A 19,574-nucleotide genomic window follows, 5' to 3' on the forward strand; every position below is an offset into this window, starting at 1 on the left:
GCATTCGTCTTGCGGGGCACCACTGTATTACAAACTGCTGTCGTATCTGCTTAACTATACCTGTTCCTCTATATGCACCCATTAATATTATATCCTCCAAAGCACCATTGTTATTGAACATGCTTTAAAACGTGTTAAAAGTTTGTAAGCACAATTTTAAAAGCTAGGCTTACAAGACTTTAAATGTGAGTGAACTAGAGCAGTATTGTCGGATTCTTTGGGGGGGGGAGAGGTGAATTGAGCAGTATAGATTTAGCCATTATCTTAATTAACTAACGAAGGAGCTGGGAAGTTTGACTCTTAAAAGGCTATGCTCTGATTACATCTCAGGTTCCATGAGGGCTAAGCTTACTGCATCACAGCAAAGTATATTGCTAATTAAATGAAACTGTGATGCAAAGTTCAGCTTTTTAATTTGAAAAGTTATTTAGTTTATGCACAACTTTTACTTAAGCAGGTGTATTACTAATGCTACTATTTATTTAGAAATATCCTATTATGGGCTGAAGGTGATTTACAAACATACCATAAAAAGAACTAAAAAAGCTTATATATATATATATATATATATATATGAGAGAGAGAGAAACAATACAAAATGAAAACCTAAGGTATTATGTGGTTGCACTGCTTGTTGGAATGAAGGTGTAAGTATCCCAGTACCGTCTTAGCACAGGGTTTTTGTTTTTCGTTTCAAAGAAAAACACAAGCGTGTTTCTAAATGTTCATTTTTCTGCTCCAACTTTTCATTCTATTTTACAGAACACAGGTCAAGCTGCAACTTGTTAGAGATGAGTTATGGACAAGTATAACTGAGTTATGGAATAATTCCTTGCCCCATTTCCTGAATCCTCTGGAGTTCTTGGGCTATAGCCTGGCAGTGAATAAAACATACAGATTAAAATAACCAGGGCCAGTGGAAAATCATAACCATGATAAAAATCACAGATTCCATAATGTTCACATTACATGTCTGTAGCGCGTGGAAAATGACTATTGTTTAAGAGCTAATTAAGGACTGACACCGTCGGGCCTGGTATGTCTCAATAACAAGGGAGTGCATGCAGTGAAATTCAGATTAAAACTATTACCAGGTTTTCTGCTAACAAAACAGAATAAAAAATAATAATCACAAGACACAGAAAGAACCATTCTTTCCATATTGGAATCAAAGGGTGGTACTGGGCCATTGCTTATACCTCTCAGCTACATGACTCCCTGACCTCTTCATCTTGCAAAGCGTACAAAACGTACACTGAGGGAGACTAAACATAATCTGGACTGTGACTTGTCTCTCACTGCTGGTAGCCAAGATTTGCACTTGGCAAAAGGAGAAGGGCAGAAAGATGAAGCAGACTGGCAGAGGCACTGGGCCTGTCATTCATATCACTGGTTCCCAGTGAAGACTGTAGAGCAGTCTCGCCCAAACTGCGGCCTTCCAGACATTTTGCACTACAACTCTCATCACTCCCAATCAACGTGCGATGCGTAGTCCAAAAGGTCTGGAAGGCTGCTCTAGAGTGTGGCGAGTTCCTCCTAAACGCTCCGCAAACAGCAGTAAATTGGGACACTTCATCGTTCATTTTGTTCTGATATGGTGAGGAACTTGACCATTATGTGATGTACCGTATTTTTCGCTCTATAGGACGCACCTGACCATAGGACGCACCTTGTTTTAGAGGGGGAGAGCAAGAAAAAAAATATTCTCTCCCTCTCTGCGCAGCGCCCCTTCAGCAAAGCGGCAGGAGAAACAGAGCCCCTTCCATTTCTCCTCCCGCTTCACTGAAGGGGCGCTGCGCAGAGAGGGAAAGCTGCGTAGCGCCTCTCCAGCGAAGCAAAGCCAGGAGAGCAAGAGGGATCGGTGCACACCGACCCCTCTCACTCTCCATGCTTCAGCGAAAGCAAAGCGAAGCCTCTGGAGCGCAGCGTAGCTATCCCTAAAGCCTACCGGAGCGCTCCCACTGCGCTTCGGAGGCTTCACATTGCTATTGCTGAAGCCATGGAGCCTGCATTCGCTCCATAAGATGCACACACATTTCCCCTTAATTTTTGGAGGGGAAAAAGTGTGTCTTATAGAGCGAAAAATACGGTAAGCACCAGCGGCTAGCAAACACATACTGGATTTCGCACCTGTAAGAAATAGCAACACTGATATTTTAAGTTCATCTTTCTGAGGCCTAAATTGCACACTGCATATTTTAACTGCAGCCTGATGGCACCTAAGTGATTAAAAAGTCCCTTCTGTGGGTGGAAACTGGGACTAGAGAAGGAGCAGGAGGTACAAGGCATCACTGAACCCCTTCTCCAACCTCAACTCGCAGACACACAGCAGGAGATGAACCACCACCACCGGGGCTTGCACACGCGCATCTAAAACCTCTCCATAAGCTGGTTTATGCAGTCAACATGCATAGGAAACAAATTTGGAGAAAAATTAAACGATATGCTTTCCCTTTTGTTTCAGCAATGAGAATCAGGGCATTGGGAAAAGGGGTGGGTGCCTAGACTGGCTCAGTGTTTTACAGCAATATTGTTAAGTGCACTTTTTGAAAGTCTATAGAAGAGTGCATACCATCCAACACGTTGAGTCCCAAAACCAGGATGCACATCTCCTGTCCGTGCTCCTGCGTGAGTCATGTGACCCGCACGAGATCACAGAGCCACTTTTTTCAGGGCCATGGTCTAAGGTAAAGGGACCCCAGACCAATAGGTCCAGTCGTGACTGACTCTGGGGTTGCAGCGCTCATCTCGCTTTATTGGCCGAGGGAGCCGGCGTACAGCTTCCGGGTCATGTGGCCAGCATGACTAAGCCTCTTCTGGCGAACCAGAGCAGCGCACGGAAACGCCGTTTACCTTCCTGCTGGAGCGGTACCTATTTATCTACTTGCACTTGACGTGCTTTTGAACTGCTAGGTTGGCAGGAGCAGGGACTGAGCAACAGGAGCTCACCCCGTTGCGGGGATTCGAACCACCAACCTTCTGATCGGCAAGTCCTAGGCTCTGTGGTTTAACCCACAGTGCCACCTGCGTCCCCGGGCCATGGTCTAATGGCACACAAACACGTATGCTTTGGGGCATTGCTTTTTAGGGCAAGATCTTGGTGTAAAATTGCACAAGATCACAGTGACCAAAATGGCAACCATGCTCTCGTGGGGGGGGGGGGAAATGAGATGTCCCAGTTTTTCTGGGACACTTGCAGGTTATGAGAGTGTACTTTTTTTGTATGCTTTTTTTTGCCAGCTCACATGGGCATTGGGTGTCACTGCTGGTGCTGCAGTGCACAAAAGCCTTTTAAACGAAAGGTAGGGACTCCTAAGGTTTGTGCAAGTATACTCCGTTTTTCACTTCAACCCTGAGGTCCACCAAGTGGAGCCAGGTACAAAATAGTGGCTCAGAAAGGTGCAACAAGGAACTCTGAGCACACACTAAGCTTGGGAACCCAAACTTTCTTGATATCTGCAGCCTAATTTAGGAGAGAGAGAAATTGTGGTGGTTGTTGTTGTCACTATCATTAAATCAATGGGAGGTGAAAATTCTGCTGGCCTAATGCAAATTACTCAGAGATAAAGCAACAGATGCTGATCAACTTTCACTCCTGTTTCATCACCAAGCTTCTACGATGCTCCCATAGACCAATCAGAGGGCACATGGCAAGGACATCACTTCGGAAACTGGTGCTTCTGTCTGATGTCAAATGCCAGAGAAAGCACTGCACACTTCTCAAAGTGGGGCTGATAATAGGGGAGAGAGCTGGGGACGAGCTGCTCTCAGCATCTGGCAAGAGTTGCAGCTGCCACAAGTGGGTGTGGGGTCATGGCTGGGCCTGCAACAGTGTCTGCGAAAGAAATTTAACAAGACTAATCTGGGAAGAACCATTGCTTCTTCAGGCTGTCAAGGAAACAACAAGCAGCTGAGCCTGAATAAAAAGTTGGGCAATTTAGTTGCAATGGAGCCAATGGATTTTCCAAGGGAAAACTAAACCATATGAACAGAGTATTTAACTACAAGGGGAACAATGCTTTCAGGGAATAAACAATTCACTGGCTCAGCAAGCATACGTCTTAAACTCACTGAAGAAGACTACTGAGATCTCGGGGCAAGTCTGAAAAATTACATCTCTCAGATTGTGGCATCTGATTCAAACATACATGGGCCTGCATGCCATATGATAGCATCTGGAATATTACCTAGTTTTGATCAGTTTAAAGAATTTTGTTTTGTTTTTTAAAAAGCAATATAAAGAATAAGAAAAGAAAACAATTTAAGGACAATTCCACCCGCAACATCCCACCCTGCAAAAAAAACCCTGAATTTTCAGTTGCCAGGTGGACACCCATTTCAGCCTCTGAACGTAGAACATCTGCGTACCTTGAGCCTTGTTGGATTGGTCCAAAAATCAGTCTAATCCAGCATCATGCTTCACATAATGGCTGACCAGGTAATTCCTGGAAGCCCCTAATAAGTCCTCCCCATTTCCTCCCCCCCCCCCGAACCATGAATTCAGTAGCATATCCATATAGCCTCTCGAAATGAGATTTCTATTTAGCTGCTCTGCTTAAAAGCCCTTGTGGTTTTAAGAGGTGGTGCAAGGAATGGATGCCAATTGTGGCACAACTGTGGCACAAACCATATGTACAGAGTATTTAACTACAAGGGGAACAATGCTTTCATTGTCCATCATTTCAGGCCAATATAATTTGTGATACAATCCAGGTGGCAGAATATTTTGGGTTTCCAAGTCAAACACAAGTGGTGTATCACATGAGACATTAGATCAGGTAAAACAACTGCAGGTGTCCCTCAGCAACAAGCTGTTATGTCACTAGGCACCATGGCTCTTTTTCTTTATCATAGCAGAAACAGGCATCGGCAGGAGTGGTGACACACTGTTGCCTTATGTACATAACATGAATTACACTGTGTCCTACAGGAATCCAGTGGTGGTCCTTGACCACTTAAACTGCAGTGAATGCTTGTTTCCAAAATCTGCTAGAATATAGTAATGTGTAAGAGTAGAACTAAGAAAGTATACAACACAGTACTTAAAAGTAAAGTAATTTTGAACCTCTACATTTATGAATGCCCTTCTTTAGGCATTCAATTTTACTGGCCAATTATTGATTACATTATTTATCTGGGGTTTTTCCTGAAAAAAGGTTGACTCCACATGCTTGAATCTTTAACTTTTGTGACTACTACAGTCATAAATTTTCCTTTATCAACCAACAGAGTTTTGAAGAGCCAGCATTATCTTTTCTTTTCTTTCCTTCCTCCCCTTTCGGCCTTTTCTTCTTCTTGGAGAGTTCCCTTCTTTCCTTTCGAGTGCTATTTGCATGAGCAATTACATTACCATCTATACTTAATGGATCGTGAATAAAAAAAATCTAGTATAACTCGTTCATAACTCATTTTCCAGCTGCTATCTGTGCAGCTAATTTGATCCAGCAACATCATACAGTGCTTAAAACAATCCATCCAGCAAAAAAGAATGAAACAAATTAAAAGGCTTGTATAACTTTTGACATTTATGGAAGGGTCTAGAGAAAAGCAGTCTCTCGATTTTTTTCCTAAGCCAATCTTAAGCAATTCAACTTTCCACTCTATGATTATGAGCATCTAAATCCAAGTAGATAACAAGAGGCAAATAAACATTTATTTTGGAAAGCTACTATGATGGATATATGGCCTAATTAGAAGCACAGCAAAGGACAATGCAACAGGACTGTCACCACACTTCCCTTTCATGTAGGGAGAGCCTGCGAGTCACTGTTTATCACTCACCCTTCTCTTTTGCAATCTACAATGGTCTTTTAGCAGCTATTTCCCCCTCTGTCATCTGCAGAACATTAATTTGTCACAAGGTTTGAAGCCTTTTTTTGTAACTGAAAATTGATTTGGAACTGTTGATAGTCTTTATTTATATGTATATCGTGAATTGGCTCGACTGTTGACTTCCCCCAGCCTTTAGTTGTCTTCCCCCAGCCTTTAGTAATGAAGACATTAAATAGAAATGTTCTATTATTTATGGAATTGATAGTGTTGCCTATGAAACATGGCCTGTGCAAAACTATACATGAAAAGTACTGTATTTTTTGCTCCATAAGACACACTTTTTCCCCCCTAAAAAGTAAGGGGAAATGTCTGTGCGTCTTTTGGAGCGAATGTGTGGTCGATCACTGGCTCCCTTTCCAGCCTCGCCCCCTTGCCCAGCCCTCCATTGTTGAATGTTCTGCAGATGGAGGCTGTTTGTTTCCCCAGCAACATGTGACTGGCTGATTAGATTATCTGTCTGGAAACTGTAGAAATGGCTCCCTTTCCTTTCCTAAAGAAGCTGCAGAACTGTGAGTTGAACCCCATAAAAACAGGATTTTTTCCCTTTGCAAAGTAAGCTCAACAACTTTGAGCTGATCCTCAAAAAAAGGGGCTTTTCCCCTTTGCAAAAGAAGCTGCAGAACTTTGAGCTGATCCCCCCAAAAAACCAGGGCTTTCCCCCTTTCCTCCTCTAAAAACTAGGTGCGTCTTATGGTCAGGTGCATCTTATGGAGCAAAAAATACATTTGTACATGAAACGTACGTTAGCAGATCTGGCGGGGGAGCTGGAGGAACAAAGAGATAGGTCTAATTGGAATGACTAGCTAATTTTTTACCTCTTGCCTAAAAGAACAGATTGGACCAGCCTGGGTAGCTCAGTTGGTTAGAGCGTGGCACTGATAACACCAAGGTTGAGGGTTCAATTCCCATATGGGACATCTGCATACAGAGGTTTGGACAAGATGATCTTCAAGGTCCCTTCCAACTCTACAATTTGATAATTCATTGATTCTATGAGATTTCTCAACACTCAGTTCAAGGCCCTGGCTCAGGTGTCTCATTTGTCAGCAATGGCAGTGGCCAGGAAACAGGGAAGCGGGTAGTGGAGCCCAATATGTCATTTTAGGCAGGCAGAGATTCATCTGGTGTGCCAGGGTTTTGGAGATCCCATTGTCTCTCACCATCCTCATGCCATGAGCCCTATGAATGGCCATGCTCAAGGTATGTTCACCAAATGAAATAGAAATTAGAGGAAAGATCAGCTAAAAATTAATACATCTGCCTGCCAACAGGTGTATGCATGGTTGTTGTTTTTTAACACACACGCAATAGCGAGAGGGGAAATCAAACAGAAGTGTAGAGTAATCCATCACAGCAGTTAATTAGAGTAAGCATCGCTGGAAGAAATAACTAATCAATTATGAAATCAATTAGCAAAGAAGAATTAATTCCAGAGGGAGCAGGTGTTTAAACGCCGCAGGGAAAGTAAGGGAAGAAAGCAGACAAGGAGTCTGAGGTGGAAGGAGTGGAATTAACACAACAACATATTCTGAACTACAAATGGCAATGAAAACTATTGAGTAAAAGACACACCACCACCACAACAACAACAACCCTGGAACGTCACATAAAAAAACAGTAAAATAAGGCCAGAAATAACCAAGTGATTAAAAGCTCTTCTTCAAGAAAGGGCGGGAAAAATGAACTGTCACTGAAGACAAGAGGCAACTCAGAAGCCTCGGAGAGTGATGGCACTTTTCTACCTTTCAAGCAAGTGGAAGCATAATGATATCCCCATAGCTGGTGTCCGAGGCCTCCGGAGAACCCTTGGTCTCCCATCATCCTCCCATCATGAGCCTATGAACGCCTCATGGCATGCTTGTATCATGTTTCCTGCAACTAGCAAGTGTGTGTGTGGCACAATAATAGTACTCCTGTGTGTTACTTGATAGTTTAAGAACACAAATTTGCAATATTCATCTAATGCTAGTTTATGTTTCTTCATACTTCTGTCATAGTCAAGGAGAAGTGTTCTGGAATTAATTATATATGCTTTATCTGTATAGACCAAGTCTGCTGTTCTTCCTAGTCTTCGAGACAAGAAATGGGAGATAAAAGGCCGTGCTCTTTAAATTTAATAGAAATTCTTACATGGCGTTTTCATATGTATGTCATAGATAACATAGGAAAGTGAAAATAAATTGAGGGTCTTCCATTTTAAAACAAAGCCCAAGAAATAGTTTTGTTTTTCATTATAGCAACAAAACTGATACTGTGGGTCACTGATTTGCTTTTACAGAAAAGAGATTCATGCTGTTGTTGTTTTGCTCTTGTTTAGATCCTTGCTTGTACAAAGATTGCATGTCTGCTCCTGTATCTCTGCATTTTCTTTCATTTTCAGAGGCAAAAATAAATACAGCTCCACATGACAGTCTTTTTTTTGCCCGTTGCAGCCAATCAGAAACCTGAATCTCAAGTTTGTATAACTGTCATGTAAGAAAGCAAACCCATGAGGATAAAGAGCTTCAATCTGAGTGAATCTTATACAAAGCTGCATACAGTCCTATTTATCACTCCTTCTCCAAATGTAGTTACTTATGTAGACAAAACAGCACCATCCGTGCACAACAGAGATGTTACCAGCAGACCTGGGAAAAAATACTTAGTGGGGGAAACCCCAAACAGCCCAATAAACACTGAGCATGCTCAGTGGCCATGGAATGCTAACAGACAGCTGGGCAGAAGTAAGAAAACTGGGAGGTGAGAGGGTAATTGAGTATCCTGGGAGACGGCATGGCTGGCTGGCTGGCATTCTGACTAGAAATTTGTTGCTGATCCCACTGATATATTTTGATGTCAAAGTCAATGCATTTTCTCTCTCTCTGGATTAGCAAACTGTGGGCACAATCCTCAGTCTGCTGGACTGAGACAGCCTTGCTATTCCACTCAGATTCAACATGCATACCAGCGGAGCATGACTGATGCTGCGATCATAGGCATTTGTTTGGAGTAAAAATGGAATTGCAGGTACTCCTAAAAAATAAATACGTTAAAGCTTCCAAAAGAGAAAAATGGTGCAATTTGAATAGCAACATGGGAGAAAAGAAACAAACTGGAATGAAGTTTTGTATTCAGTTAGAACACAAACATAATTTTATTATTTGCAGCCTTTTAAATAAAAGTTAAAGTTTGTTTACCTTTATATATTTCACTAATTTTTGAATTTGCCAATATTCCGATGGCAAATCAGTGTTAATCTCCTGGTGGCGTTCAGGTTGTTCATCTTCCTCTTCACTCTCTGAGGAACTTTCACTAACATCTTCACTCTTTGCTGGAAGCTTACTAAACAAAAAAATAAATAAAACCACTTACATTAGATATTATGGACAGAAAGATGAAATCTATCAGACAGTTCTGGTGTGCAACTTCATTCTAATGTGGTTTACAGAGAGCCCTTATGCATGCCACACTGAAATGGTAATCTGCATATAATGCATATTAGCAACCTTTCATGTAGTCATACAGGCACTGTTTATTATCATCGTAAAACTAGTGTAGCTGTTGGAACACTTGTTATTATTATGATTTATTAAATTTGTATACCGCCTCCATCCATAAATCTCAGAGCGGTTCACGACATAAAAAATGCAAGCTAATAAAACACAAAATACCTAGTATCACACCAGTATCACACACCGCCACACACATTTCATTCTGAGGACATAAGTACCACATAACCAAAACACTTAAACATGCATCATCTCTGCAACACTTAACAGTAAGGTATACTCCATATACCAAGCTGAAGCCAAGACAGACTGGCTTAGCATCTGAGCTCATGCACTGAAGGAGAAACTAGACGTAGGTTGGGGACACATGGAGTGTCTCCTCACAATTTTTGTTTTTTTCTAGTCAACTTTCCCTACCCAAGCAGTTTTTCTCTTACATGGGGGGGGGGGAGGGAAATACATGGACACAGTATCGTTTATTTGTGTGCATTTAGAACAGCACACTGAGGTGGGCAGAATCTTTCCTGGGAAAACAGTCTGCAAGCGAAAATGTTGAGTACACTCTTCCCCACCCCCCAACCCATCTGCTCCACTAATATTATGTTATAGCTGTTTTATAATCAAGCTGGCTAGTTTCAATAACTAACTTTGTTATGTTACGTTTACACAATCCACTGTTGTGTCCCACACAGGGTAGGGGATATCTATTTATTTAACATCAAAATTATTTGTTTTGACCCATATTATTATTTCATGTTGATGAACTCTCTGAAATCAGAGAAAGAATGTGACTGACCATGACAACTCTTGGAAGAGAGGCATTCATTTGCTTTTCAGATTTTGATACCAGATCAGTCCCACAACGTTAAATAGAGACACGGGGAACAGATTACAAAAAAATAAAAATAAAAACTCGCCTGGAAGGGATACTTCAATTCCAAGAGCAAAGGCTTTTTAAAAAAATCAATCTGTCCCTGTACCCTGGTTAAAAAATGTGAGCTAAGAAACTGTCTGTTAAGAGCCAAGTTACTGGTACAGTAAGCCAAGCAATCATCTCCTCTCTGACCATGATTGGAAAAATGGTAGCAGATGCAAGTATGAGACAATCCTGCCAGAACCAACAGGTTTATATTTTCAGCTTGGGAGTTCCCTCTTCGGTCATGCACAGGAGTGGGAATAACCAAAGAACTTTCCATTTCAGAAACAACTGAAGAGTCTCAGTTGATGATAGCACAGTCTGGTTTAGACTATTTGATTAGATTTTTTGCTAATTTGAGGTGCTGATATCACATAGTTAGCTTCCTGGGGGTTTTTTCCATTCAAGGAAGAGGCTTATAACATTTGATTGGGAGCCTCCCAGAGTGGCTGGGGAAACACAGCCAGATGAGCGGGGTAAAAATAATAAATTATTATTATTATTATTATTATTATTATTATTATTATTATTATTATTATACATAGAGATTACATACCCTTTACCAGAACCGGCGGATGTTGCTCCCGTTCTTTTCTTGCCTTCTGGAGGGGTCAGTTTCATTTCCTTTTCATCCTTGCTTTCTTTCCTTGCTTTGTCCCTAAATATTTAGTTTTTGTTTGTTAATATGACATTCAACATTATTGTGAATACACCATAAATGTGTGTGTACATTTATATCTGGAAAAGTTACTTGATCAATCCGATAGATTTAATTTGCTTAATGCCACCAAAAAGGCCAAAAGATAACCTGTTTTTAAGGATATAACGCTCCCTGCCTCAGGATGTCTTTACAAATTAGCAAGAAGGGCTGCTGAATTTTAAAATGTTGCCCACAATTTAATGCACATTTAAATGTGCACTGAGCCTAATGATTTCAATGGACCTGATCACACTTAATTCTTTATTGGCCCATGGTCATGATATTTAGTATGAAAACACTCAGTTGCACTTTTTCTTCTTTTTCCCCAGCAGTTTTCACAACAATATTATATATATATATATATATATATATATATATATATATATATATATATATATATATATATATATATATTGTCTTCTCTTGGATTTTTTTTAACCAATGATCTGCTCTTGTATTATACTTGTTAAGAAAAATACAAAACATTGCCCAATTAGAAAAACTAATTAGTTCTTAAAACATCAAAATTCTTTAAAGCCCCCTCATAATACAAATGCAGTGTGAGGGTGGGGCAAGAACTTAAATAAAGATTTGGGCATCAAGGAGAGAGTGCAGTCCACAAACTGCAGATACGGATAATAACAGCATCTAGCAATGAGCCTAAGACGTTCTGTTCTGACCATGACTTGGTTTGGCCTTGGTAGCTGGGCCATTTGTGTGTGTGTGTGTGTGTGTGTGTGTGTGTACACACACACTATCACAGCAGGGTTGAAAATCACACACATGGGCAATCACAGTAAACCTCCTGGAATAAAACAAACAAAAAATGTAGGACTATTTAATACTACGTACAGCATTTTCCTTCTAGCTGGGCAAGTGAGAGAAGTCTCCCTGTGCCAGTACTACTGACCACAGATGCAAGCTGGCTGTACTGAACCATTTGGAAAGAGAACAATAAAATTCTGAGAAAAGGACCATAGATACTGCATTACTAGGGAGTACCGGTAGTATTTCCTTAAAATACTACTATATATTTAGATCCTTATATATATATATGGGTGTTGCCCAGATCTTTAAAAAATAATACAGTACTTGAACTTTTTTTGGGGGGGAGGGGGTTAAAATCACATAGTGCTAATTATTTCTTTTAAACCATTAATTTTAATTGGCAATATCTGTCAAAAGAGTTACATACTCTCGGGAGCCAGGCATGCTCTTCCACTTAAGAGATGGTTCTAATTTCTTGCTCTCAGTAGGCTTGGTTTTTACATGAGGACTCTTAGGCTTCTCATATACATTCTTTTCTGCATAGTCGTAAAACTTTTGGGCTTGGCCATAATCATCTGCCTCAACCACTTCCATATGTTGATAATGTTTTTCATACTTTGGTTCATCAAAAAAAGTATATTTCTAATAAGAGATGAAAATATTTGAGGGGAGGGGGGAGAACATCACATTTCCACATGAATAAAACATGCTGAAAAATTTGCAAGCTAAAGGAAATCTAGGAAGATTGGTTTTATAGGGGTTTTTTTCTGCTGGCATATGAAAAATTCCAGCATTCCTCCTGGTTTACAAAAGGGGGGAAAAATACAACCTCCCTACTAATCAACGCAAAATTAAAAATTAAAAATTTAACATTTTTAAAAAGAAAAGATTATGACTGGCAAAATCTCAAAATGGCAACATCCCAAAATGGATATAATATTGACTTACTAAATAAGCTTGTGATACAAATATCAGAAGTTATTAAGAATTAATTTACATAGATTAATATCCAGTTTTACAATGCAAAGTGGCTCACGTGAGGAAAATATAAGGAATACATTCAAAACAATACACTTGAAACAGAGGAAACAAAAACAGCAGAGGATTCAGCTGGAGCAGAAGTAGAAGCCTCATGCAGCTGGTGTCAGAGAACTGCCTTGCAGGGGCCTTGAGAACACTGACAATTTTTCTTCCTAGTGAACAAGCCTAGGAGTCATGGGAAATTTACCCAATGCAACTCGGAAGAAACATTACTGAAACATTATTTGATTACAACACCCCCCTCTCTAGCCTATACTAGATTTGGTAAGTGTTTGGCCTTCCAGATGTTGGTCAGCCCCCATCAGCCTCAGGCAGCATGGCCAATGGTCAGGTTTGATGGTAGCTGTAGTTCAACATCTGGAAGATCACCAGGCATAGGCAAACTCAGCCCCCCAGATGTTTTGGGGCTACAACTCCCATCATCCCTAGCTAACAGGACCAGTGGTCAGGGGTGATGGGAGTTGTAGTCCCAAAGCATCTGGAGGGCCGGGTTTGCCTGTGCCTGGCCTACACAATAGTTGCACTTGGATGATCATACATTGGCTTAATAAGTCAAAAAATCACAATAAACCACAACAATAGCAGCAACAGCAGCCTTTTCACAGCACGCCTTTCAGGATACAAATCTTCCCAAGACCATTTGCAAGTAGCATTAAACTACTTTAAAAAAAAATACCCACAATAAGCATTAATAATATATTTAATGTATATAAACAAGTGTTATGCTTGTGCTCACAGCCCTTTCCCTCCTCACTTCTCAGCATGCTTCACTTATGCTAGGATGTCTTCAATTAGTCATAATCTCCCATCACATCAGAAACCAAGTTCAGGGGAGAAAGCCAGGATTTTAAACCATATTTTGAAGTTGGTTTAGGGACTTGGCTTGTTCCAAACTTGGTGATGATATTCTCCCAGCTTGGATGTAATGGGAAACTAAGTGTAACTGAAGGCTTCCTGGTTTAACTTCGGCACAGCAAGAAAGATGCAGCATCTTCACAAACGAGGTCGTGGGAACTCTGTAAAATGCAGTGACTGAGGACTAAGTAAAATGTGATGTGAGACACATGTGCTACCATATCTACCAGCAGCCAAATTGTTTCCTCTCCATGTTGACTACTTCTGGGGAGTCTTCCGATATTGGCAAAAGGAACCATATTTCCTGGCACTGGAAAACTAATTAAATAATAATAATAATTCTGAAAATCTATAAAATACTCTGCCTGTATTTAGCTTTCAAACCTTCCCCACCCATACTACATTATACTATTTATTGTGTTTTATTGGATTTCCTATCCCATCTAATATGCCATTATACATCTGTAAGGAGATGCTTAAATATTTCCCAATGTTGAGTTACTGGGCTGCATGGACCTGCCTTCCTGGAAAATGACCTTGTCTGGGAATTGAATCCACAATCTTTCCCTCAGAGTCTAAGTAAAAAACATGAATTTACAATAACAATCTTTTGCATGGATTTTGACTACTGAGCAGACAGGCACTACTGTAGTCTCTATTTTTAAAAATTAAAACCGAAAAAGAAAATATGTAGACATAGAGAAATTTAGATTATAACATGCGACATAAAAGAAAAAAGAGAATACAAAGAAAAAAATGGAGGAAAATAAACCATGTATATTATCCATCTCTTGCAGTGACAGCTAGAGAAAAAAAACAAGAAAAGATCTGTCAATAAAGTAAAGGAGGGAACAGGCTTTAATTACTGGCTTCCTGTCATTATATTTTTCTTCTCTTTTTGTGTGCAGAAGTGCTATTTTACAATAAAAGTTTGTGTGTGAGGGGGTTCTTTTCAGGAAAAAAATTAAAGCACCTCCCACCTCTGCCAGTATAGAAACCAACACTGAGACAATTAAGAGAACCTATTCTAGGGTCAATAAACATGCTATTAATTCCTGATATTCCATCCACATTCATCAGAATACAATATAGGTGGAACCTTAACACAGGAAGTTCTTAGGTAAAGGCACATTTATAAACCACAAAAGCACATCCACCCATCCACATCTTTCATTGTTCCCAAAAGCCATAAATCAGATATGAATAAATGTGGGATGACAAAATACAAAACACAGAAATACATCAGCTGATAATTATGTCTTCTGGATGCTTCCTCAAAGGAGGACTAGTGGGAAACGATGGATGGCTCTTGTGCCTTGCTTATGGTAGCCTTATGCTTTCTGGGGATTTGTTAATTTCAGTTAGGTCTAATTTCCCCTTTTTTACATGGAGGTAATCTAAAGTTTTCTCACTGCAATTTCATTTATGTTTAACGCACAACACTTTTATTTTGTTAATAACATCTCATCTTTTTCACTTTGTTTTATATATTAGTACTATATTCCATTTAACCTGTGAGGACTGAAACATACTGTTTCAAAAGGAACTCAATAAGCAGGCAAGTTGGAAGAAGCCATAGACAACACACCATCAAGAGAATTTAGACTGTTCACATTATTCATTATTGTTCTTCTCACATAGAAAGAAGTGATCTCTTGTTATCCATTGACTTTATCTGTGCTCTTTCATTAAAGCCTGAGGATATCAAGGTGTCCAACAGTAAAACATGTTTACTGAAAACATTTAAAGCACTTTTTCAGCAGATGCACACACATGGCTACTTGCTGTACAAAATACAGATTTAAGAAATAAAATGTTGCACTACAAAAAGTACTTGTATAAAAGGTATTAAGAGTTCCTGTGAAATGTTTAATATGCCCATAGGAAACCATACAACCCAGGACATAAGTGGCAGCATAGCAGGGTGGCAAACTATCCTTTCCTAAGACTGGAGTGTACAAAAATGAGACAGAATTAAGTTTATCATGTACTGTAAAATCAAGATAGTGAGGCTGCAATCCTAATCTCACTTATCCAGGATAAAGCCCAACTGAATTCAATGGGGCATATTATTTAGTATACATATTTGGGATCCCAGGCACAGATGGCTTTGCAATTGACCGTTAGCTACTTCATTAACTTTGTCTCAAAGTTGCCGCAAGAGTCTTTGTCGGCTTTGCTGCAAAATACTAACAGGGCTACTGCGCCTCTGGAAATTCATTAACTTTGAAAAGGAACACACAGGGCAAGTGTTTAATTTGTAAATAACTGTTGATGTCCGAGATACGCTACACATATTTCTACATCGGTGGATGACAAAACAGAATAAATACTTGTGCAAAATAAAGCAACTGCAGCAAAATGGAAAATACCGGATGAATGAGAAAATTTATGTCAGAGTGGACTGAGGCATGCTCGTACATCCTTATCAGCAAGTAGGATTATTTTGGAAATATCCAGCCATTTTTGAGCTGCTCTTGTTTGCAATTAATGTGTTCAATTACAGTAATTAATTTCATTTCCAGTCAGATCCCTTTTCATCTTTTCCCATAGGAAATAAAGCAAGAGAACTACTGAATGGTTACATTATATTTTTGCTCTAGTTTCTTCAAGTTTTATTTGGTCAGCCAGGGGAGGTGTAGCCTGATGATAACCCTGCACTTTCTTTTTTCAAGTTTGTGAAGGGTTGAAGTCAAAGGTGTCCTTACACCCGTAAGTGACAGGCATACTGTGCTCATGGAAGACCTATTTTAACCTTTTCCTAGGGGTCCCAATGGGACACAGGTGGTGCTGTGGTCTAAACCACAGAGCCCAGGGCTTGCCGATCAGAAGGTCAGCGATTCAAATCCCCGCGACGGGGTGAGCTCCCATTGTTCGGTCCCTGCTCCTGCCAACCTAGCAGTTCGAAAGCACATCAAAGTGCAAAGTGCATTTACCAGGAAGGTAAATGGCGTTTTCGTGTGCTGCTCTGGTTCGCCAGAAGCGGCTTAGTCATGCTGGCCACGTGATCCAGAAGCTGTCTGTGGACAAACGCCGGCTCCCTTGGCCAATAAAGCGAGATGGGCGCGGCAACCCCAGAGTCGTCTGCGACTAGACCTAATGGTCAGGGGTACCTTACCTTTAGGGGTCCCAGTTTGGCCCACAAGACTGTTTTCTCTAAGCCACACCCACCTGCCTCACAAATGATATCAGGGCTGCAAAGGAGCTATCAGAAGCATTCTAGTGGGCACCTGGTTGTTCCTCTGCAAGCAGGGCCAAATACATGTCTTGCAAGATTTATTCCAATCAAATCTTTGGTTAAGTATGGGAGCCCTTCGGTTTCATGCATTTCAAAACTGAATGATGCGGCTGGGGGCAGCGACAGAGAGAGAACCTCAGTACTCTAAGGTTCTGCAGTCATCCTTTTCAGTCATGCCCCCTTATTACAGTTCCTATTTCTTGTAGAGGGCAAAGGAGGCACCAAAATTTAGTTTTCCCCGTCCTCCCAAGACTGCACAGTGCAGTATACCAGTTTGTTCCTTACAGTACTCTTGTACACATAAGGCACAACATAGGAGAGGCAATCTGAATGCATGAACAAATCACACTCACTGGATCAACTCGGATTAGTCTGATGCATATGTAACTGGGCAAACAGCTGCAGTTTTTAACATCAGGATCAATAAATCTTGAAACGGAGTCCTCCCAACACTTAGAAAGGTAATAGATATTATCCAGAGCATGGAAAATTTCAGACTAAGAGAATCTACAGCACAGAAGATGAGATTTTTAAGACTCCAAAAGGTCTCTCTTCTTCCTGTTCCTCTTAAATTGCATGAAATGTGCAAACAGGAGGCAGTTTTCTTACCATATGCTGTAAAGCAAAATTATTCCAGACCTCACATGGTGGAGTGACTCTCTGTATTTCTGGTCGACACCATATATAACTCTTAAATGTGTTGGGCTTCAACAATAAACAGCTCTTTCCCACTGTAATACTATCTTCTTCTTAATCTTTTTTTTTTTTTAATGTTTGATAGGAATTTAAAGCAGACCTAGCAGAAGCATTAGCTTCTCTGTCTTTTCTCACCAGTAATCCAAGCACCAGCCTCCCAGTGCCTGAAAGTATAAAGGCTAGTGTTTCTGGATATATCTATAGCACACACATATATTCCATTTATACCAGGTTAACTGTCTGCAAAGAATCCCGAGACTGAATTCTAATTTTGCGATACTGATGAGAATCCCCAGCATCTCCTCAAACACCTACAGCTTCCTGAAGAGAAAGCATAACTATTGAATTACTTTTAAGTTGGCACTGTGGATATACTGTGAACCTGGGTCTCTGTTCAGGAAAAAGAGACGATGGGACTCTAGTTTTGAGTTTTTAAAATATATAGCTCTAATGAAAGCAAACAGAATTGCCAGCTGCTTACCAAACATTCAGCGTACGCTAGATTTGGCATAGTATTTAGCAGAATATTCCTTATCTTACAAAAACTGTCAAGTGCTACTGGAAAGCCAAGGCAATTCTGAATGAATTATCTAGGCAACAACTTGTAGCTTGCATTTTATTTACTTAAAAATGCCCCTGGATTATATTTGGGAGCTCCCAGTTTAATAAGGAAACAATATTGTCTCTGGTAAAACGGAGAGTCCAAATCTTAAATTTCTCCTCTGACTGAATATCGAAAAATACAGTTTTCAGGAACGAAGTGTCAATTTAAATAGGCTCTATCTTTAAAGCAAATTTGCGGTTTTCATATCCTGCCATAAACCACTGAGTACAATGTTTCAGGATTCTTTAATATGTATCTGTTTACTGCAGCCTTGCGCTGCACTGAATGATGTCCCCAAATACAACAGCAGCTTTTAGGGGGTGGAACTATGGAGGGAATGACAGCTAGCAGCCTGGTGTTCATGAGCATAACACCCTGTTTAACCTGGCCATTAAAAAAAAACAAAAACCTTACAATGGTTCTCCCCACCCCCCGCCAAACCGCAATCACTGAAAACCTGAAGACAGTAGTCTGCTATAAGAATTATGTGACACTGTTAATTATAACCACTGTGTGAATTTTACTCTAAGGAATAAAATGTGTTTCTTATCCAGAGTAGCCAGCAATACTTAGATTTTAGAACTACTTAGCACGGTGGCAACACATGCTGTGTGAGCTGGAAACACCCCAACTGTGTCTGACGTTTAAACCAAAGACAATTCTTGTAAAAAGAGAAATATTCCTTTTATTCAAATCATAAGGGGCAAAGCTAAAAAGAGGAATGGTTTTGATCATTGAATGCACTGTCAACGACAGTTGACCTTTTTCATTAAAATACGATATTTTCCTGCTTTAAGAACTGGATGTCTGCTCAAAGAGAAACCAGGTGTAGGACTCTAAAGGAAGAGCAGCAGCTATTTGCCAATTGCTGCAATCCTAGGCAATCCATGGAAATAAGTTGATATAGCTTCCAAAGAAATGTGCTTAGGATCTGGGTGAAAAGTCCAGAATCAATGCAATGTATCTTGGCAGAAGTCCAGCCTTACAAAAGAGAGATCCCCTTCAACAACTTGTTTATCTGACCTACACATGCACAAACTGTCTGTGACGATTTAGGGGAAACTGATGGAAGAGACACCACCGTCACTGGAGACTGAGACATGCCGGCCGGGTGACCCTGCTGACACCTGTCCCTGTCTCGCTCTATCTGGAGCTCTGGTGGAGCCTCTCCCCAGCCAGCCTTGTGTGTGCCTGTGAGTTACGTGTCCCATCTGGCACAAACCAAGCTGGTGAAAAGCTGCTTGGCCTCTCCTGGAGCAACCGCTCCCCACTCACCCCGGCCCCCTTCCTTCCATGAGCAGCAAAGGCCCCTAATGCTTGGAGCCAGAAACCTCATTTGCCACTTCTTGCTTCCTGGGCTGGAGTGGCCCCCAAAGGTGAGAGACCCCCCCCCCCAAGGTGTGGAAGTCAGGGAGAGGGGAGTGGCAGTGCAGACT

At 40.6% G+C, this 19,574-nt stretch overlaps 1 protein-coding gene and 1 long non-coding RNA gene across 7 annotated transcripts in view; both read right to left on the reverse strand.

The window, feature by feature from the left end:
• The window catches only part of LOC308569894, a 173,845-nt gene that overhangs the window by 126,076 nt on the left and 28,195 nt on the right, over positions 1-19,574 (reverse strand). The window lies entirely within an intron of this gene.
• Positions 1-19,574, reverse strand: part of ODAD2 (outer dynein arm docking complex subunit 2) — a 94,797-nt gene that overhangs the window by 47,993 nt on the left and 27,230 nt on the right. For 5 of the 6 annotated variants that reach the window (XM_081164098.1, XM_081164099.1, XM_081164095.1 and 2 more), the window contains exons 8-10: positions 12,132-12,346; positions 10,793-10,894; positions 9,009-9,153 (exon numbers count right to left, since the gene is read on the reverse strand). In XM_081164098.1, the coding sequence (XP_081020224.1) occupies positions 9,009-9,153; positions 10,793-10,894; positions 12,132-12,346 (462 nt within the window). The remainder of the gene's footprint in view (positions 1-9,008; positions 9,154-10,792; positions 10,895-12,131; positions 12,347-19,574) is intronic. The other variant, XM_081164100.1, reaches the window with a different exon arrangement.

Source organism: Podarcis bocagei (genome assembly GCF_964188305.1).
Source record: "Podarcis bocagei genome assembly, chromosome: 12".
In the NCBI taxonomy this organism is placed as follows: domain Eukaryota; kingdom Metazoa; phylum Chordata; class Lepidosauria; order Squamata; family Lacertidae; genus Podarcis; species Podarcis bocagei.